This window comes from Diabrotica virgifera, chromosome 5 (genome assembly GCF_917563875.1).
Source record: "Diabrotica virgifera virgifera chromosome 5, PGI_DIABVI_V3a".
NCBI lineage: Eukaryota > Metazoa > Arthropoda > Insecta > Coleoptera > Chrysomelidae > Diabrotica > Diabrotica virgifera.
This window is the reverse complement of record NC_065447.1, coordinates 158,148,632-158,172,034: the sequence shown is the minus strand read 5'-3', so window position 1 is coordinate 158,172,034 and position 23,403 is coordinate 158,148,632. Positions and strand designations below refer to the sequence as shown.

General features: G+C 33.7%; 2 protein-coding genes across 3 annotated transcripts in view; both read left to right on the top strand.

Moving 5' to 3' along the window:
- The window catches only part of LOC126884531 (uncharacterized), a 267,134-nt gene extending 257,720 nt beyond the window's left edge, over nt 1–9,414 (top strand). The window contains exon 6 of the mRNA XM_050650480.1: nt 8,771–9,414. Within this exon, the coding sequence (XP_050506437.1) occupies nt 8,771–9,407 (637 nt within the window). The 3' untranslated portion in view covers nt 9,408–9,414. The remainder of the gene's footprint in view (nt 1–8,770) is intronic.
- Nucleotides 9,415–15,504: 6,090 nt separating this feature from the next.
- On the top strand, nt 15,505–16,279 carry LOC126884536 (protein CutA homolog). Of its 2 annotated transcripts, none has more exons than XM_050650494.1 (2): nt 15,505–15,633; nt 15,790–16,279. In XM_050650494.1, exon 2 carries the CDS (start codon nt 15,827–15,829, stop codon nt 16,193–16,195), a length of 369 nt encoding a protein of 122 aa, XP_050506451.1. In that variant the 5' UTR covers nt 15,505–15,633; nt 15,790–15,826; the 3' UTR covers nt 16,196–16,279. The 2 variants fall into 2 exon arrangements, with proteins under 2 accessions (XP_050506451.1, XP_050506450.1); XM_050650493.1 differs by having other exon boundaries at nt 15,549–15,725.
- Nucleotides 16,280–23,403: the final 7,124 nt, after the last annotated feature.

Here is a 23,403-nt window from a genome sequence, read left to right as displayed (position 1 = left end):
TACTGCATGCATCTCCATCTATTTCTCCATTACTCTGTAATACCGATCCTAGGTACTTAAAACTATTGCTTTTCACAATCATTTCACCATTCAAAGATACCATTTTATTTGTTAAGAATTTGTATAGTTACGAATTGTCGTCGTTACGAAGTGTCGCTGTTACGAACTGTCGCCTTTACAAGTTGTCCGTTACCAGTTGTCCGGTTACGAATTGTCGCGTTACGAGATGTCTGGGCACGTACAGAAACACCAGCATAAACAACCACTACTAAGCAACTATGCAGGACGACAGAAATGAAGACTTTAAAATCAATTACTGGCAAAACACTTGAAGCTAGAGTGAGAAGCAGCGATATCAGGGCCCTGTGTAACATCCAAGACGTTGTACAAGGCGTAGTCATAAACAGGGCATTGAAAGAATGTGTGATAGTGATAACAGACTTGCAAAAATGACAAAGGAAGAGAAACTGACACATGGCAAGGGAAGAAAAGCAGAGAAATCAAGGAAATGGCCTGCTTCAAGGAAGTTTACTTTCTCTAGTTCTGTTCAATATAATAAATTATACACAAATGACCATCCAATAATAAAAGCTAAGCACAAGGTACTACATATATGCTGATGACATGGCTATAGCGGTACAATCAAAAAATTGGTATACTATAGAAAGAGAGCTAGAAGCTGCGCTAGACAATAATATGTCCAAATAGGTACTATAGAAAAGGACCTCGAACCTTAACCCTCAAAAAATACAAGTACGCGCTTTCCAACAAACTCCAATGCGAGTAGGAAATTACCATACTTAAATCATACTTAAATAACTCGGCCATACTTAAATACCTCGGAGTAACTTTGGACAGATCTTTAACATATAAGGTTTTTCACTACCCAAAGAACGTAAGACAGCTTTAGAACGTCTAGAAAAGTTAAAACAAACATTTAATGGACGTCACCTATTATACAACGCGGACCCAATTACTCAAGAGTAAAATCAAAAAAAAAATTGTTTGCTTTGTGTACCAATTGACCCACCAGAAAACTGCCTTCACCTTAAGAAGAGGGCCCTTCGGATGGTAGTCCCACTTGGAAGACTTTGAACCATATACGGAGCGTCGTAACTCCAGTAAAAACGAATAAAATGAAGTGGAACCCACAAACGACTAATGATGACTTTTGTGAGTGTGGAAAACAACAAAATGTGGAACACCCTACCTATGTCGTATCCCATGTGTCCACCTTCCTGTATCGATCTATGGTTTGTCAGCGACAAACTGCTGACAACTTGCTGTAATGAACTTGGCCCGTTAATGAGTCGAGAACCTCAATTAAAATTAGACAGGAGACCGGACTCGAAAATGTAAAAAAGTAAGTGGGCAGATCCGCAGACATTTATTTTTATCTGTGTTGTATTCGCCCTTCTTCTTAAGGTGCCTTCTCCATTACTGAAGGATAACTACAGCAAATTGCTCTCTATCTTGAGTGGTTCTTGGTATCGAATATGTGTCCATGCCTGTCCAGTCTCTTACGTTCTTCAGCCAGGAGCATTTTCTTCTTCCTGGACCTCTTCTTCCTTCCACTTTCCCTTCTATTATGAGTCGTAAAAAATTATATCTTTCTGCTCTGTAAATATGTCCTAGATAACTCGATTTTCTGTTTTTTACTATATTTAGGAGTTCTCTCTCAGTCCTCATTCTTCTCAGCACCTCATTTTTGGTCACGTGCTCTGTCCAAGAGATCTTCAGCATCCTTCGAAAAAACCCACATCTCGAATGTTCGTATAAAATGGTGTCGGATATCCAAAATTTTGCGAATATTTTCGCCCATTTTACTTTAAAATGTGGAAACCCTGAATTATGAATGTCTATCTCTCTGTCCGTAAACACAACTCCTCCGTTATTAGAACAGATAGATTGACATATGAGTTAGCGAAAGCTATACTAGTGACTAAAAGGCACTGTATGTCTTCTTCTTCTTCCTCTTTATAAGCAATTCTGCTTGTTCATTGGCGGATTGATACCTCTATGGAAGGTTGTCACTCCATCTTTTGCCCGGTCGGCCGATACTTCTTCTGCCGATTGGTGATTTATCTCGTGCTATTTTGACCACACGTGTCTCCCCCATTCTGGTTATGTGGTTGTTCCATTCTTTTTTTCTATTTAGTTTCCATTCGTTTATACACTGTACGTTACATTGTCTTCTAATATCTTCGCTCCTCTTTCGATATCTCAGTGTATTTCCTGTAATTCTTCTCAGTACTCTCATCTCTGCCGTTTCCAGTAGTCTTTGTGTGGCTGTATCGGGTCTTGTTTCTGATGCATATGTCATTTTTGGTCTTACACTGGCTTTATAAATTCTTGACTTCATCTCAGTGGTAATAAATATGTCGGTTTCGCCATATAGTGTTATTAAGGCATCCTGCAAATCTATTTGCTTTTTGTACTTGATTTCTCACTTCTTTGTCTAGGTCTCCGTAACTTGACAATGTAATTCCAAGGTATTTTACTTCCATTACTTGTTCAATACTGATATCATCAATTTCTATTTTGCATATGATTGGTTCTTTACTGATTACTATTGTTTTGTTTTCTGAGATGATATTGTCATATTGCTCTTTTGCTCTTATGTTAAATCTGTGCACTAATCTTTGCAGACTATCTTCATCTTGGGCTATCAATATTGCGTCGTCTGCGTATTTTAGTTCTTTGTTTCCCATTCTATAACCTCTTTGTTGACATTTTTGATGATTTCATCCATGATTAAATTGAAAAGCATAGGACTCAATGAGTCTCCCTGTCTTATTCCGCTGCCTATAGCTATAGGTTCTGTAAGTTGTCCATCTATTCTGACTTCCATTTTGTTGTTTTGGTAGATGTTTTCAATAGTTTTTATGATATCTAGAGGGACTTCTCTATTATACAGAAGATGGATTACATCTTTGAATCTACTCTGTCAAATGCTTTCATTAAGTCAATCAGACATAGAAATGCTGGTCTATTATACTCTAGTGATTTCTCAATAATTTGCTTTATGACGAATATTGCATCTGTACACGATCTTCCAGTACGAAAACCCTGTTGTTCATCTGCTAAACTTATCCTCTGATTCATTACGTCTTGTAAGATTTTAGTTGTGAGTTTTAGGGTAGCATTTAACAAGTTGATACCTCTGTAGTTTTCTTGCTGCTTTTTATCTCCTTTTTTTGAATAGTAGAATTAGTTCGCTCGTTCTCCACTCTTCCGGTATTTTATTGTGTTTTATGATTTTGTTAATTAATCTTGTTAATTGTTCTGTCATTGCTGCTCCACAATATTTCAGTAATTTGTTTGGTATTCCATCCTTACCTGCAGCTTTTCTGTTCTTCAGGTTTTCGAGTGTTTTTCTTACTTCTTTTTACTTCTTCTTCTTACTTTCGTACTTCCTATTTTTCGTAGTACTTTCGCACTGTATGTAAACAGAGAAAAGGGATGCGCTTAGCGCACACCGGAAGACTTGTCTTAACGAAAGTTAAATTGAATGTTGAAAGCATAGACATAGCTAATGAAAGCTTATAACTCAAAGATTGTATTAAAGGTGAGAAATTTGACGTGGATTTTCTGGTTCTAGAATAGCAACTGGAAGTACGGATTTAAAGTCGCCTAAATACTACAAGCTATATATTATTCGACGTGCCTCAGAAAGACGAGAACAAATATATACATCAGGTCTCATACCTGTATGTCCGTAAACACAACTCCAACGTTTATTAAAACACATAGAATGACAAATGAGGTGTCGAATGAAACCTTAATTTGACTTCCAGATTTGCAACCGGAAGTAGGTAATATTTTAAAGTCGCCGAAATAGTACAAGCAATATATTATTCTACGGGAAAGCGAGAACAAATATATACTTCCGGTTGCATGCCTGTCTGTCTGTAAATACAACGCTTTCGTTATTAGAACAGACAAAATGCCATATCGGGTTTCAAATGATAGTTTACAACCCAAAAATGGTATTAAAGGTATGAAATTTGACCGGGGACTTCCGCTTCCAGAATTGCAACCGAAAGTACTCATTTAAAGTCGCCTAAACAGTACAAGCGATATATTATTCGACGGGTCTCAGCAAGACGAGAACAAATATATACATCCGGTCGCTTGCCTGTCTGTCTGTCTGTCTGCCTGTCTGTCTATCCGTAAACACAACTCTAACGTTATTAGAACAGATAGAATAACAAATGAGGTGTCGAATGAAAGGTTATAACCCAAACATAGTATTAAAGGTGAGAAATTCGACATTGGACTTCCGATTTTAGAGTTGCAACCGGAAGTACTGTAGTGTTCGAAATCGTACAAGCGGTATATTATTCGACATGCCTTAGAAAAACTAGAACAAATATATACTTCTAGTTTTTATATCACTTCCAGTTAAAAAGTTGTAACCGGAAGTGTCACATTATAGTAGCAGAAATTATACAGACATGTGATATATCGATCGACTCGTATTGAAAAGTTTAGCTCGATTATTTTATTCCGGTATTCAAATGGCTCAGCGCGTCCTTTACGGAATCGTAGCACATCCATAGATATAATAACACGTAGATTAGACCACGCATAGGCCGCTCTGTGCATCGAGGTGTAACGCCAACATAGGATTGACTGGTCTAGCCATCTTTGTCTGTCACATGCGCGGGATCTCTTGGTTAAAAGAGATAGATAGACCACCGATCGACTGTTTCCATGCTGTTTCCGCGTTACGCTTTTTTGGTGACTATGCCTTGTCTACGCTTAATATGTCAATGAGCACATCGCGCAGGGTTGCCATATGAAATTTGTGGATCTCCCTAGACGGGAGCTTCAATTTCCCCTAGAAATGCCTAACTCAATTCACAAGCACAGAATATATACAGGGTGTTTCATTAATAATTGTCCATATAGTAACTAGAGAAACCTTAGCACAAAATACGAAGATTTAACCTAAATCACTTAAATAAAATGTGGTTCCTTACCGAGTTAGGTAGTTATCTAAAAATTTAAAAATTATTTTTGCTCAGCATTTTGAAACTATTCGTCGTATCACTACCATACTTGGCAGAAAGTGCGACTACTAGACACCCTACTAATTTATGACAAACAAACTTTTCTAGCTACTACCAGAGGCGTACGACAGGGGATGGTGAATGGTTGACCCTTCTCAAATTGTACACCACTGGAGGAATTACTATTTTAGTACCATTTTTAGATTCTCCAATACTTTCTACGTAAATAATATACTCTTTAGTGGTAACGATTAAGTCATTAGTTTTCGAGATATTTGAAGTTAAATATTAATCGGCACAGTTATTTTGATTATTTTATGATATAATTCATATGATAAAAATTTAAAAATTATTTGTACCCAGTACTTTAAAACTATTTGGCGTATCCTTATCATACTTGGCAAAAAGTACAGGTACTGTGAATCGTACTAAATTAAGATAAATTAACGTTTCTAGCTACTACCAGAGGCGTACGACAAGGGATAGTGGCTGGTTGACCCTTCCCAAATTCTACGCCGCTGACGAAATTGCTACTTTAGTGTAACTTTTTGATTTTGCAATACTTTTTATGTAAATAATGTACTCTTCATTCGTAACGATAAAATGATTAGTTTTCGAGATATTTGAAATTAAAAATGAAGCGACACAATGCATTAATCAAAATAACCGTGTCTTTTCATTTTTAACTTCAAAAATCTCGAAAACTAATGACTTAATCGGTATGAATGAAGAGTATATTATTTGCATAGAAAGTATTGGAGAATACAAAAATTGAACTAAAATAGCAATTTTGCCAGTGGCGTAGAATTTGGAAAGGGTCAACCATTCACTCTCCCCCGTCGTACGCCTCTGGTAATAGCCAGAAACGTTTGTTTAACATAATTTAGTAGTTTGTACAGTATCTATACTACCTGCCAAGTATGAAAAGGATACGTCGAATAGTTTTAAAGTGCTGAACAAAAATAGTTTTTAAATTTTTAGATAAAACACCCTGTAACTCAGTAAGCAACCACATTTTATTTAAGTGTTTTAGGTTAAATCTTCGTATTTTGTGCTAAGGTTTCTTCAGTTATTATATGGACAATTATTAATGAAACACCCTGTATAATTGTTTACTATTCCGTGTATGATAAAACAAAAAAAAAAAGAAGAAATTGGCATTGTCAGAAATTGGCATTGTCATTGGCATTGTCACTGGCATTGTGAGTTATATACACTTTTAGTACCAACACGTCTTCAGGAACATTGTTGCAGGTTAAATTTACTATCGAAACATCACATTTTAAAGTTAAAAATTTTTTTTTACAAAAATATATTCAAAAGAAAAGCAAGAGAAAAACACGAAAGATAACTTTTTTCCATGGGGATATAGGTATAGGCATTGCTTCGGCGAAATATAACGTTCATCCCTCCTCTTTAAAATGACGTTTAGTAAACGTCTCTATGATTTACAGGTTCCAAAATATAATTTTTCAAAATTTTCTACTTACGGCGATTTTGGCCCATTTTCGTTGTTACTTCTAAAATATTGTCCTGTAACTTTTTTCTACGTAGCTTTAGGTATATGCAATGTTACATTTTATAGGTAGGAAAGTCAATTACCTTTAAAATGGTCTATTGTAGAAGGCTGTATGGCTATTTTTAAGCAAGATATGGTTGTTCAAACTTTTATACTTTAATGAATTTTGATATACTTTTTGATTATTTTTAAATTTCCCATTATAACTTTTTTTATTGTATATTTAGGTATGTAAATTGTACAATAAAAAAGAAAGCTTATTTTCTTTACTTTAAAATGGTGTATTGTAAAAAATTCTAGGACTATTTTAAGCAAGATATGCTTCTTCAAAATATACATACAATATATCCCAATAAATAGGAACCATATGGAAAACTTTTTTATCATTAACTTTATGAAAAAAATATATTCTTTATAAAATACTCTGCATAGTTTAAAACCTAAGATGCAATCATCAGATATAACATTTTATCAATAGTGTATGAGGTATGTTAAAAAATATGAATTTCGCTCAAGAGTAAAGTACCTTTATATTTCACAATATCTAAAAGTGTCACTAAAAAAAGTTATTTGGAATTAAAAATTATATTGTAATATGCAATTATATTCTTTTAATTAAAAAAAATAAAAAAATAAAAACTTTTCTCAAATTACGGATACCCTTGGATATCCTACGGATATCTTGTTTAAAAATAGTCCAAAAATTTTTTGCAATACACCATTTTAAAGTAAAGAAAATAGGCTTGTTTTTATTCCATAATGTATGTACCTAAATATACAAGAAAAAAGTCATAATGAGAAATTTAAAAAATAATCATTAAAAATATCAAAAATTATAAAAAGTATAAAACTTTGAAAAAGCATAACTTGCTTAAAAAGAGCCATATAATCTTTTACGATACACCATTTAGATAGAAATGCGTAGAAAATGTTACAGAACAATGTTTGCGAAATAATGGGGAAAATGTCCCAAAAATGCTGTAAGCGGCTAATTTTGAAAAATCCTGTTTCGGAAACTGTAAATCCTAGAGACTTTTGCCAGATTTCTTTTTAAGGAGGAAGAATGGAAGTTAGTTTTCACTGAAGCAATTCCTATACCTATATCTCCGTGGAAAAAAGTTATGGGGCAAAAAATAGAATTGCTTTCTTTCGTGTTTTTTTCTTGCTTTTCTTTTGAATATAAATATTTTTGTAAAGAAAAATATTTTTGACTTTAAAATGTGATATTTCGTTAGTAAATTTAACCTGGAACAATTTTCCTGTAGACGTGTTTGTACCAAAACTGCATAGAACTCACCTTAATTCACCCTGTGCCTAGGGACTAATTCACCCCTTTCTCAAAAACGCACCCATTTAAATGGTAGCACTCCACGGTTTTTTCAAATTTAGAGGTCCATTCACCATATGAGGAGCGGCCGTGGAGTAACGGCATAAACGCTAGCCTCATACGCCAGTAGACGTGGGTTCGAGTCCTGCCAAAGACAAACCATTTTCATTTCCAATAATGACACGAGCCGTCTCACCGTGCCTCGGAGAGCACGTAAAGCCGTCGGTCCCCCTGGGCTAGTGTACATCGGCACTAGTTACTTAAAACAGGGTTAAAGATGTAAATGGCGCCGGAACTATCCGAAAGGATCTCCCCGGCAAAAATGCCATACGATATTATTATTACCATATGAGATAATAAAATCCCGTTAACGTTATAGTTCCTTTTAGCTCTCTTATTTTGAACATAATCAATAGCCTAATAAATGGGCTCCGGACTTTATACGTAGAGTTCAAATATCGACTCCGGTTCTACTTTCGGTCATATTGGATGAAAATTTAGGACTTACGAAGTCCGATTGCTTGATGTAAAATAATTATCTTCTTAACTTTAATATTATTTTTATAAGTAATATTCAGTCAAAATATACAGAAAAAACTATAAACTATTATAATAATTAACAAAAAACGAAACGAATTTGTTGCGAAAATAATCAGAAAGATAAAGAGATTTCCAAATGGACGAAATAGCCGCGTATTCTGACATTAATTAATTAAACCATAAATATAAAGCGTAATTTCCTATCCTTTTCGTTTGATCAAACAGCTGCAGTAGTTAATATAAGAATCACAGGTGTATCTGTTCTCAATACCTAGTTTATCGGAATTATGCATTTTTTTTTCTAAACCTAACAACGGAATAACTTTGGCCTCCTAGTTTATTATAATTAAATTCATATTTATTTTTTAGGATGGCGCATGCAGAAAGTTATCAAATCCTTGCAGAAAACTCCAAACAACTAACATCTCCATACGACATCTACATGACTCTCCAAGACCTGCTATCTTTTTCCAATCCAAATTTTACTCCACAGCCTGCTAAAGGCTGCAGTACGTGTCATTCTTTATTCAAGCCAGTATCTCCAGAAAGGACTTGCAAGGAAGCCGGAATCCCGGAACATTACTGCACTTGTTCTCGATACGAAAAGATCAGTAAAGATCTTCCAATGTCTCAAAAAATTAGTGAATTTTTCGTAGAACATTTGAACAAGATAATTAGATCCTACGGATCTGTTTCAAAAGGCTGTGCGACGTATTCTCTAGAAAAAATTTCCCATGTCAAGTATTTACAAATGAAACCAGGAGTAGAAGAAAACTATTTGATTGGTATAATCACCAATCCAGAGGCCAACTTTGAAGCAACGGTAAAAGTGTCCTACCAAAATAACAAAGTGAACATGTCACTCAAAGAGATTAATAGACTGGACAGGTATGCTCCAACCTCATACTGTGCTGTAGGTTCACCTGTTCAAATGTATTGTTACTGTAAAACTACGCTTAAAAGAATGAGTAATATATTTTGTAATAATAAATATTGTTTTTTATGATATAAAATTCTGTGTTTTTTCTATACACCTTACATATTGGTCTGCAGTGCCTTTGAATGGCAAACAATCCTGTAAATTTTTGTTAATTTAAACTACGTACCTATTCAACACCTAATTACAGTTGATGATCAGCGTGATGAAAAGACTGGAGAGGAAACAGCTAAGAGCGGCAACAAAAAGTGAATCCAAGTTTGTGGACCTAAACTTCGGAGCTCTGGCAAACAAGTCGACTCCAACAACTATTCAGAAGAAATAAAAAGACATATCATTATGGAAGCAGGTGCTATTGTGGGCTAGCTAATAGATGCTTATGAAGAAGCAGAAGCATGGATCCCAACCAAATCCAATGAATCGGCTCTATCGATGTTTGAAAGAAATACTCATACACTTCACAAATTTTTTGAAGCGATTTGTGAAAGAAAAACATGGAGACACAGATACAACTTCGAGCTACAGAATATACAGTGTGTCTCAAAAAGTTGTATACAATTATGAGAAAAAGCTTGCATTACATTTCACAAAATATGTAATTTATAAAATAGGTCATACTCTGCTTGATCTTGAAATCCATAATCAAGTATAAACATTACAAAAAACTGGCTCGAATAGGGCTTTTCATCGATTGTCATTTGTTTCGAGCTTCTGTCTTCGAGATGTTGTATAATCTGTGTATAATATTACTATACACGGATTATACCACATATGCTAGAAGCTCGAAACAAATGACTGTGAATGAAAAGCCGTATACAAGGAAAATAAAAAATAAATTATTTGTAGTGAATAATAACATTCGTTGTTATTCCATTGGAAAGCAAAATGTTCACTGAAATTGTTATGTATACTTTCAAATTCGTAGCGCTGCTAGAGGAAAATTGCCAAATATTTCAATAAACACGTCAGTAGTTATTACATGGCGATAACAAAATAATTAAAAACTGGCTGTTGTCATTCCGATTGTCATTTTGTACTGGCTTTTGGATGGTCTTTTTTGACAATTTACAATTTGTTGTGTTAAATCACAATATCTCACAAAAGTTTTATGACAGTCATCACAAACTGAAGAACATCTAAAAGTTTGAAGAGGTATAAACTCTTTTAATTTACCTACAATTTACTTCATTAATATTATTTGAACTATTAATATTATTATGGTTTTTATTATTTTTTTTGTGACGCTCATGATCGAGATAGTGCACCAAAATTTGGGAATAAGTAGGTCATGACGTAACATAAGTACATGAGTAAAACCTCGAGGGGCGGAACGCTGCAATTGGGGACAAAGGGGTGGCGGGCAGGGGTCCGTTTTTTGTCTCCCACGCAACGTTCCGCCTATACAGATTTTGCTTAGTTACGTCATGATCTACATATTCCCAATCGATTATGAGCGTCACAAAAAAATAATAAAAACCGCGACTTAGACCCTTTACAGCTACCCTCATCCCCCGCTCTGGTTTCCACCCGTGTGGGTAAGTTAGGTACACGACTAATTCAACATATCCCCGTATAGTTTGCCCATATTACTTATCACGAGCAAAATCCGCTTCTATCTCTCAGACTATAATAAATAATTCCTTGCTAATATACTTATTAGTTCAAATAATATTAATGAAGTATTGTAGGTAAATTAAAAGTTTATAAATCAAAAATGAATAACCATTTTCAATTTCGTTGCAAAACGAAAATACAGCCGAACCATATTCCAGTCCAATCAGAGAGTGCTGCAAGCACCTCTACCGGTTTCGAAACTTATTAGTCTCTCATCAGGAGGCACATATGCTGCTCTCCCTGATCCAACCAAAACAAACCCCAGCGTGCAGTCCCGAATTGCAACGAACGAAATGGCATAGAAGGTTCCCATTGTTTTCATTCTGGTGGGATATGTTATATGCCATTAGAGTGAAAACTTAGTCTAAAAGTTTATACTTCTTCAAACTTCTAGATGTTCTTCAGTTTGTGATGAATGTCATAAAACTTTTGTGAGATATTGTGATTTAACACAACAAATTGTCAATTGTCAAAAAATACCATCCAAAAGCCAGTACAAAATGTCAATCGGAATGACAACAGCCAGTTTTTAATTATTTTATTATCACCATGTAATAATTACTTTGCAATACTTTTTTCGAAATCACATAGGCATATATACATATGATAAATATAGAGAAGTGATGATAAACTTCGGTACGAATAACAAACTTAAAATACAACACATTTTTTGACCACAAAGACCATTAAAAATATACATTCCATATCTCTATCGTGGCCGAAGGTCCATAGTAGATTATGTTATAACCAACAGATATTCGTCCATCTAAAGCACCTTATCGATGTAAGATGCTTTAACTTAGCAGATGTAGGTAGCGACCATAGCATAGTATTACCTATGTATGTAAAATAAGAATCATCATGACATATAGCACACCCAAGAGAGCGGCAGCAACACAATCAAAGTCGAAGATCTAATTACAGAATAATAGCGGAGAAGATGACTGACAATGAAATATTAGAAAACGATAACATCGAGGAAAGTGGGAAAGAAATCAAAAATAACATAATTAACGCATCAACAGAAGCAGAGAGGAAAGTAACGAACACTAAAAAAATCAAAAAAGAAAAACCCCATACTTTAGAGGGTAAGTGAAGAAAAGAAGAAAGCCTTTTTACGATACAGAACACAACAGCAGGTATACCACCACTATAAACGAATCAGAATTGGAACGAATACTTTAGTCAGAAAAATAACAAAGGAACACTGGGTGGGAGCCTTCTCAAAACAGATTGAACACGAGAAATTTACTCCACTGTTATAAAATTTTGACACTAATAACATTTATCAAATTTTGATACAATTGACCGTAGAGGTATATATTAACATAGAGGGAGCCTACTTTCCGCGCTTCCTGACGACAAGATCTCATGGACTGGTTTGTTGCATCTCTTTCTAACACATTGTATCGAAAATCTATGATGACATTCAGTGTGAACATAGGCACGGAAGAGGAGGACAACTGTAGCAGCTTTACTCTGCGTAAGAGTGAAACAGCACTAATCCAAATAAAAAAGATGGTGTCGTCACTTCGCTCTGAATGGCACTCTCTCTATGCTAATATATAACTCTATGCAATTGACATTTCATAGGATAATTAAGTTATATCGGCGATTTTTTGTGTTTTCTGGGTTATTCCTTTAATTTTTAGATTTTTAGTCTTCTTTTATATAAAAAGCAGTTATTTTTAGAACTCTTTAGCGACGTATTAATATAATATAATATTTATGGATTACCGTTGAGGGCCAACATGATCAACCAAAAAAGAAGATGTATTTGATGATTTTTCTAGCGACTTTCTTGGGTGTGAATCTGTCTTTTAGTTTACTTCTCTTGGTTAAAAAATAAACCATAATTGCTAAAGGTGGCGATAATGAACCGCCAACACCATAAATGACGACAAACGAAGAAATAAATATTAAGGTGAAACAGTAGCGATCAACAAGTAGCGAAAACGCGTTCCAAGATTGCGGCTGTAATTTTGAATTTTTTTTCGAGATATTTGGCACACTTATTCGTAATATAATAAAGAATGGCGGTACAGAGCCCAATTTGAAAAATATATTAATATGTGGAAATTACTCTGTAATTAAATACAATATTAAAAAAACGAGCATGTACCGCCATTAAGAAGAACAAAAAAATACACTTTATTCAAATAAACTTTTTTATCCGATGCCTAGATTTTGTGTCATTTTGGAACTACTAATGAAATAAAAAATTTTAGTAGTTCCAAAATGACACAAAATCTAGCCATCGGATAAAAAACTTTATTTGAAGAAAGTGTATTTTTTTTTGTTCTTCTTAATGGCGGTACAGGCTCGTTTTTTTAATATTGTATTTAATTACAGAGTAATTTCCACATATTAATATATTTTTCAAATTGGGCTCTGTACCGCCATTCTTTATTATATTACGAATAAGTGTGCCAAATATCTCGAAAAAATATTCAAAATGACAGCCGCAATCTTGGAACGCGTTTTTGCTACCTGTTGATCGCTACTGTTTGCTCTTAAGGAGGGATAGGTTAAGGAAACTATAAAATACATAATCACCAGAAGAGGACAGAATACAGAACGAACTCCTAAAACAAATGACCAAACGATTATTATTAAAACTAATCTAAAAAATAATAGAATAAATCAGAATATATACCACAAGAATGAAGAAGCATCCTAATACCTACCCCTCTTCAAAAAGGGAGACAAATCGAACCGGAAGAACTACAGATGAGGAATCACCACATTAAATGCAACACTAAAATTAACAACGAAAGTGATGATAAATAAACAGAATGGAATTATAACGCTAGCAGAAGAACAACAAGGTTTTAGGTCAGGAAGATCATGCAACGACGATATATTATTTATAATGAGGCAAGTGCAAGAGAAATCACGAATACAACAACCGGCATTATGTTTCGTGGACTCTAAGAAGACATTTGACATGGTTAAATTAAAGGACGTGATCCTCTTATTGTATGCAAGAGAAATATCTCTAGGAATTATCAAAACGATCGAGTTTATGCACCGATAACAGACAATAAAGATGACGACGAAATCTAACCATCATATTATATATGATGGTTAGATTTCGTCGTCAATTAAAGCGTCTAACCAACGCCATAATCCGTTTACCTCCACGCCTTTATAGATGTCTGAGGATTTTACGTTCAAGACAGCCTAACCGTTATTCATCACTTTTTGTTATCGTCCACGTTTTCTGACGCATAAGTGAGGACGGGCTTGATTTAGAGTTCTGTAGGTATATCAATATTTTTGTTCTTTTTGTGACATGTTTGATGTTAATAAAAGTTTCTTTAATCAATAGTATTTTAATATCAATAAAATATTCGCGTAATATATATACATAATATATATACGTTTGTTAATTCTGTAAAGTCGCCCATTACTACATAATAATGTAGTGTGATGTTTCCTCTGTGATTTTAAAATTTGTTTAAGTCATTATATAATATACGTTTGTTAATTCTGTAAAGTCGCCTATTACTACATAATAATGTAGTGTGATGTTTTCTCTGTGATTTTAAAATTTAAGTCATTATATAATATCATATAATATCATATATTATATATATAATATCATATATATAATGTCATTATATAATGACTTAAACAAATTTTAAAATCACAGAGGAAACATCACACTACATTATTATGTAGTAATGGGCGACTTTACAGAATTAACAAACGTATATATATCTAGCGAATATTTTATTGATATTAAAATACTATTGATTAAAGAAACTTTTATTAACATCAAACATGTCACAAAAAGAACAAAAATACTGATATACCTACAGAACTCTAAATCAAGCCCGTCCTCACTTACGCGTCAGAAAACGTGGACGATAACAAAAAGTGATGAATAACGGTTAGGCTGTCTTGAACGTAAAATCCTCAGACATCTATAAAGGCGTGGAGGTAAACGGATTATGGCGTTGGTTAGACGCTATAATTTTGAACTTTACCACCGCTTTATAGTGAGCCTAGTACTAGTATTGGTAGATCTATAAAAATAAACAGAGGCTGCGTTGGCTAGGCCACTTAAAGAGAATGAATAAGGCGGAGCCGTAGAAACATATTTATAGCCAGAGATCGGGTGGAGTGAGGAGAAGAGGCAGGTCCAGAGCATGATTTAAGGACCAGGTGGAAGTGGACTTGCGAGTGTTGTTAGGAGTGCGAAACTGGAAAACCAAGGCGAAGGAATGGAAGCTAATTCTGGAACAGGCCAAGGCCCACCATGGGTTGTAGAGCTAATTTTGATGAATGGGCGACTTTAATGAGTGAGGGTTAACCAGGAACGAGTGAATGATGTGAGTAAATATGGTCTACGAAAAAGAAGTGAACATAGCAAAAAATAATTACTAAATTTAAAATAGTTAGGACGGGGTTCAGTGAACTGAGTTTACTGATACCTACTTAAAGACTTAAATACTCAAATGAATTTTTTGTCTATCCAGAGAATTATTTTGCATACTAATGTTGATATGCATTTGAATTTTTGCTTCAAATATATACAACTTTAAATACAGATGTGTGATGTTAGTTGTATAGTAATTTATCTTGTTTTTGTTTATCTTGTTATAATTTTGACAATTTGACTTTTGAACAGAATCCAGAATTGATAATTGATTAAAATTAAAGCAAACATTTATTGGTAAGTACATACAACCTTTTAGCGGTCTCAACGTTACTGATTTCTGGAATGATATTCCAAAAAGGATTATTAATTTCTACATTGTTTCTTGGGTATGTGTAATTTTCAAATCATTTGACAATCATGTTGAGGTTATGTTTTTATTATTTTTTGTAGATTTTTTAGGAGATCCTGTGTAATAGCAAGCAAAGATATGTCTGGTGAAATATCGTTGTTGAATCAAACTGCTCATTATACGAGTGGCGAACATTCTGTTGCTTATGTAACGGCCCCCAGTGAAGATGTTGCTAAACAGTTGGCCCATGGAATCCTCAAGAATAAGTTAGCTGCATGTGTTAATATTATACCGAAAATTACATCAATTTACGAATGGGAAGGTAAAATAAATGAAGATTCTGAAGTACTAATGATGATTAAGACTAGGACATCAAAAGTAAATAATTTAACTGAATTCGTAAAATCAAAACATCCTTACACCGTTTGTGAAGTTATATCTCTTCCTATTCAGAATGGCAATGAGGCTTACTTGAAGTGGATAAGCGATGTAGTCCCTAGTAAATAAGTTATAACTGATTAGTTATTAATTCTAATGTACTGATATAATAAAACGTAAAATATTGATCTGATTAAATTACTATAAATTGTGGTTCTATTAGTTGTGTAATTCCTTATAATAAATTAGTGATTACTACTGCAAATGATTTGCTTAAGATATACAGTGTGGCAAAGCCAAATGGAATAAATTCTATAAATTTACATTACATCATCTAGACATGATGACATAATCAATGATTTTTTTTTAATTAAAATAGAGGTCGTTCATTTCAAAGGTTATTCATTTTTGTATTCAGTAATATAAATACTAACATAATTATTTATACAGGTTGTCCAAAGAAAATTTTGATTAAATTATTTTACACAAAAAGAATAAACATCAGTGGCGTGCGGTGACATTTTCGGAAGAGGAAGCGATTCAATAAGGTTTAACAAATATTTTCTTACGAGGGTCGAGATCAAAATATATACCTACTTAATAGGTGTATACCTAATGTACCTGTTAACTTATATCGACTAAAAACAAGAACTGCAAAAAATTAGGTATAGTGTTTGGATTTTGGATTTTCTATAATTGTTTAATAAATGCACTCTTTTTCAATGGATAATAGAGCTAACTTGGAAAGTCTGTCTTCACTTGTAAAATTTATTGTAAAACTTTTGATGCATTTTAATACTGAAAAACTTCGTTCAAGTGATGCACTTGTAGCTGGGATAGTTAGTACCTACTACTTAATTCACACAACTTGCCCACTTCACACAGAGACTGATTTAAACAAGTAGTATTCAAAAAATTCAACTGATTCCTAAGTATTTCTTTATCACTAATTTCAGGTGTTTTATAAAGGACATTTAACTGAGAATGCAAAGCTAGATTATCAAAAAAAAATCATAATTTAATTGTACTGAATTAAATAGGTACATACCTCTGTGGGAGATTTTAATGAATTATAATTAGACATATTAAAATTACATAATTCTACATATTTTATTTCTTTAAAATTTTCAAAGTGATAATTCATTTGTTGTAGAATATTATCAAAAATTTCGATGTATAAGTATAATCGTCGATAGGTCTCTCTTTCGCCGACAATATCAATCATTATTTTTCTTTTAGGTTCGAAGCCCATATTTTCAGCTTTATCCCAAATATTTTTGAACAGCTCATTTTTTTAATCATCATAAGTCATCAAATTGTCTTATACAAAATGCAATGTCACTTGAAATTGTCTGTAAAATGTCGTAGGTACTATAAAATATCAGTAAAAGGAAAAATCTCAAAATGTCAAATAAAATATTAGTAAAAATATTAAGCAAAAAATTGAAATCGAGCCATTTGTACCTAAATACCTACCCCTTATAGCAGCAGTAACAGACTCCGCGTCTGCATCTCGTTTTCGGAATCGGAAGTGGTCGGACGAGCGCTTCTAGGTGTATCACAATTCGTGTGAAAGGAACATGACTAGCGGGTGAGGTTATTAAACCCTGACCAATTTTTGAACAGGACAAATGCATGACAAGCAGCGATTTTGAGATGCGCTTCCGTCAGGACCGGACTGAATCGTTAAATTGTGTGCTTATTTGAGACCGTTCGTATGCGATCAGTTTTTAATAATGTTTCAATGCCTATTAGTTACATAATAGATTACTTAGGTTAGGGAAACATTGTTGATAATTAAATACTAATTAATAATATATGTATTTTCTTATATGGAAGAATAGGGAAGCGGCGCTTCCCCCGCTTCCATGGACCGCACGCCTCTGATAAACATATATAATTTATTTAATTCAAAATACATTTTACTGCTGTCAGAAAATAGAAAAAATGATTATTTAATAAATAAACATTGCTTTTTGTTTAAATTAAATGTTCAAACTGCCAAGAGGCAGGTGGGTGGCAGCTTGAACATTGAATTGAAGCGAATAGCAATGTTTAGTTTTCAAATAATCATTTTTTTCTGTTTTCTGACAGCAGTAAAATGTATTAAGTATGTAAAAAACTCAAATTAGAGATTTGTCTCTATTAAATTTTGTCATATTTAATAACATAGTAATTATCTCCAGGAACAAAGCAGAGATAAGAAAATTTTTCGACAATTAGAAAGGTTATTGAATTGAAAATGGAAATTCATATAAGATATATATAAACATTGGGCGAAGAAGACAAATGTGTGTAAAAATGATCAGTTTGAGTTTCTAGGCTTGTAATACATAATACCTAATAAGTAAATAAAAAAATATTAACAAAATGATGTATATACATGGTGTCGGGAAGAAAATGAAATATTATCAGGCTCTACGACAACAATTTTGAAAACCTCGGCGACAGGTCAATTTTTATTTAGGAGACACAAGTTTCTGGTATTTTGGATTGTTTTGCTTTCACCCTTAAACCAGGGTAAGAATCACCTTAACATTTTTCATTGGCAATGGGGGTGAACTAAGATATCATTTGAAAGTTTTTTTAATTCCCTATATTATATTAGCCTTCAAATTTGTAAATTCTGTCCAGCAATTTGATTTATGAGAAAAAAAATCTAATGTTAAAATTAATATACTTCTTTCTCGAAACTCATCCTTATGCCCATCAGGGACGTCGGAGGTTTTATTCATCCTCTATCCATATCTTCCATTTGTTGCGGTTCTTTGCTAACTCTTTCATTTGTTGATGTGTTTTTCCTTTTTCCTGTCCAATTTCTATAATCTGATCGATCCGTCTCTTCCTTGGCCTCCCTTTCCTTCTTTTACCATATCTTTTTGATTCCATCACCTGCTTTGGTAGTCTTCCCTGGCCCATTCTGTTAATGTGTCCATACCACTTTAAATTTCTTTTTTGTATCTGGGTTATTATCGATTACTGTTTCAGTCTTTGTCTAATATCTTCATTTCTTATTCTGTCCAATTTCGTTTTTCCTGCTATTTTTCTTAGCTGCTTCATCTCCGCTGCGTTTATTGTACTGGCTATTTTTGCATTGTTTACCCATGTCTCACTTGCATATATTAAAGTTGGTACAGAGATTGCGTTGTATATACCTTCAGTTTTATTTCTTTATCTATTTCTTCCTTTCCAAATATTGTTTTATTTAGTGCATAGCAGATCTTATTTGCTTTTTTCGTTCTGTATGAGATTTCTTGATCTATCTTTCCGTCCTCTGATATTATTACTCCAAGGTATTCACACGTCGAGACTGCTTCTATTATTTCGTTTTTGCACCTAAATATCGTTTGGTTTATTTTTCCCTTTTCTTTTGGGTTACTATCATGGTCTTCGTGTTCTTTCTTTACATTTACCTCCATTTTCAAATTTTCTATTTCCTCCACCCAGATATCGATTAATTTTTGCATTTTCTCTTTATTGTCTGCTATTATTATTAAGTCATCTGCATATAGTAATCCCTCCATTCTCACTGGTACTAAATTCCTGTACCCTATTGTTGACTGTAATTGCCTTGACCTTCTTTTAGCGCTCTTCATTACTTTATCCATTACTAATATAAACAAAACTGGGCTGAGACTGTCCCCTTGTTTTATTCCTCTCCTTAGGTTTATTATTGGCGATCTGTTTCCGTTTATTTGTACTTTAGCAAGTACGTTTCTGTATGTACTTTTTACCACGCTTACTATCTTTTGCGGGATTTGCAGATCTTCCATTACTGACCATATTACTTCTCTATTTATAGAATCAAAAGCAGCTTTAATATCTATAAACGTAATATATAAGTCTTCTCCTATTTCGTTTTTCCTTTCAATTATATTTTTCAATATGTATATATTATCTGTTGTTCCTCTTTCCTTCCTAAAAGCCGCTTGTTCTTCTTCTAGTTTTCCTTCCAGTTCTTTCCTGAGCTTCCTTTCTATTATCCCGGTGTAGACTTTATATGCCACTGATTATAAGCATATAGCCCTATAGTTATCACATTCCGCTTCATCTCCTTTCTTGTGTATTGGTATCAATAAATTTTCTTCCCAGTCTTCCGGTATCTTTTCTGTTCTCCATGCTTCCCTCATTATTTCCAGTAGCCAAAGCTTGCCTCGTTCTCCCACGTACTTCATCATCTCCGGATCTATGTCATCGGCACCTCCCGCTTTTCCAATCTTTATTCTTGCCAATCCTTCTTCAATAACTTTGATATGAATTTCGTCTACTCGATTGTCTCTATCCTCGTCTCTTGCCTGCTGTCCTCTCTCCTCATTTTGTTGGTTGCTTGCCTCGAATTTTTTTTTATAGTGCTTATTCCATATGGTTAGTATGTCTTGTATGTTTGTTTTCAATTCATTTCGCTTATTTCTAATTCCTCTTATTTGTTTCCTTTTTGTTCCTTTCATGCTTCTTATTTTATTCCAAAACTGTTTATTGTTATTCCCAAAAAAATAACTGGAAGTCGATATTTGAACGCTTCGTGTAACTTTGCGCCGATTGATAAACGATTTTACTAATTTTGAGTCATTTTTACTAAACTTTGGGTCATCATTGTTTAAACAGAAATAACTTCAAAACCGAAACTAAAGATTCAAACTCAACTTTTCAATACGCTTCGATTGATGTGTTACATGTAATATTTCTGCGACTATAACGGCACTTCTGGTTAGAACTACTTAACCGGAAATGATATAAAAACCAAAATTTGACATTTTTTCTCATCTTGCGAATACACTTCGAATGATATATTGCTTATACTATTATTATTTCGGTACTATTATTTCGGTGACTTTAAAGCAGTACTTACGGTTGCAACTCTAAACCCGGAAGTCCGATGTCAAATTTCTCATCTTTAATACCATCCTTTGGATTAAAAGCTTTCATTTGACATCTCATTTGTCATTCTACGTGGTAAAATGACGAAGAAGCAGTGGTGTCATGGTGCCAGAACAGCGTTCCGGCACTGGTTAAGAAAAGAAAAAAAATAGGGAATTTAGGTTTTGTAAATAAAATATTTTGAATTAAGCAAATGCATATACATTTTAAAATATGCAAACGTAACTTGTATTAAAAAAACATAGAGTAATATTTTACTTGTAAAAAAGTTAAGCAAAGTGCGTTCCGGCACTGCTAATTTTGCCATGACACCACTGCGAAGGAGTTATATTCGCGGTCGGACGGACAGACAGCCTAAGTCAAATTTCTCACCTTTATTACCATCTTTGGATTATAAGCTTTCATTTGTCATTCTACCTGGTAAAATGACGGAGGAGTTATATTCTCGGTCGGACGGACAGACAGCCTAGGTCAAATTTCTCACCTTTAGTAGCATCATTGGATTATAAACTTTAATTTGATATCTCATTTGTCATTCTACCTGGTATAAGGACGGAGGCATTATATTCGCGGTCAGACAGACCGACGGACAGACAGCCTAGGTAAAATTTCTCACCTTTAGTACCATCCTTGGATTATAAGCTTTCATTTGACACCACATTTGTTATTCTACCTGGTAAAATGACGGAGGAGTTATATTCTCGGTCGGACGAACAGCCTAGGTCAAATTTCTCACCTTTATTACCATCTTTGGATTATAAGCTTTCATTTGACACCTCATTTGTCATTCTACCTGATACAATGGCGTAGAAATTATATTCGCGGTCGGACAGACCGACAGCCTAGGTAAAATTTCTCACCTTTAGTACCATCCTTGGATTATAAGCTTTCATTTGACACCTCATTGGTTATTCTAGCTGGTATAAGGACGGAGGAGTTATATTCGCGGTCGGACAGACCGACGGTCAGACAGCCTAGGTAAAATTTCTCACCTTTAGTACCATCCTTGAATTATAAGCTTTCATTTGACACCTCATTTGTCATTCTAGCTGGTATATTGACGGGGGAGTTGTGATTACAGACAGACGGACGTGGATAATTCAAAGTTTTCACATTTTTTTCAAAATTGGGTGAAAACAACAAGCTAAAGTTTTGCGTTAATAAAATAATTAAATAATATTAAAAACAAAACTTTATTGGGACCCATTTTCTGGTAACACCTTCGTTGTTACAGTCTCTGATGATAACCTAATAAGGTTTGAAACCGATTAGGGTGCTTTTGATGCTCTTTGAACAAACTGAAATATAAGACGGCTCTTGTTTTGTTTTACAACGAAATTATTATTATGAGTATGCGGGACCATTTTTCGTTAGAATTTTACCGTGAGATGCAAATCTTAGATCTCACTCAGCCTTCTTTGCCTCAGCAATTTGTTGGTTTGCAATTTTTAGAAACCACGAAGGTGTTACCAGAAAATTGGTCGCAATCAAGTTTTGTTTTTAATATTATTTAATAATTTTATTAAAGCCAGACTTATTAAACTTAGCGTGATGGACGAAGTAATAAAAGCTTGCTGGCCAAAAACAAAAAATATATTGCAGGAGACAGAAACATGCAAGTAGTGAAAGTAGAAGCATGCGTATTTGCAGATGATGTAATAGTACTTCATAGCAAAAACAGAAAAAGACCTTCAAAAAACATGACAATGTGAACAGAAGAATTAAAATCATACAATTTAAGAGTAAACACCGAGAAAACTAAAGTGATGCTAGTACAAAAAACAAAGCAAAAATAAACATTAACATTGAAAGAAATAGAATAAAACAATAATTGAAGAAAAATCTTCTGTGTAAAAGGTATATTTATTATTTATCTAGAGTCAAACAGATTGAAGTATACAAGTATTTAGGGATAAGTTTGAATAATAAAGGGACACAAGAAGATGAGATTGGTGCCAGAATAAATTTAGCAACTAGAATATATATATATATATATATATATATATATATATATATATATATATATATATATATATATATATATATATATATATATATATCAAGCACTATAAAAAAACTTCTTCGAGTAGAAAAGAAATAACAAGTAAAACAAAAGTGAGTGTATACCAAACAGTGTACCAACCTGTCTTAACCCAGGGGGCACAAAACTAGGTACTCGACGAAAAACAAATAAAGCGACTGCAAGCAAGTGAAAGGAAATACTTGATATTGAGGAAAGTGCTGGGTGTTAGAAGAACAGACAGAAGAAGCAACGAAGACATTAGAAAAGAACTAGGAACGAAATCTATCTGACAGCGTGACAAACGAATGGAAGCGCAGATACAATAACGAGCTAGAGTCTCTATTTGGAAAAGAAAGTCTAGTCAGATATATAAAGGCCAATAGGCTCAGATGGGCAGAGCATGTGATACATAGTAACGACAATCACATTATAAACA

Excerpts from the sequence above, each read along its gene's own strand:
- LOC126884536 (XM_050650493.1), top strand. The coding sequence starts at position 15,682 with ATGATATTCCAAAAAGGATTATTAATTTCTACATTGTTTCTTGG. Across the intron at positions 15,726-15,789 it reads ATTTCTACATTGTTTCTTGG|ATTTTTTAGGAGATCCTGTG; the intron begins GTATGTGTAATT and ends TATTTTTTGTAG.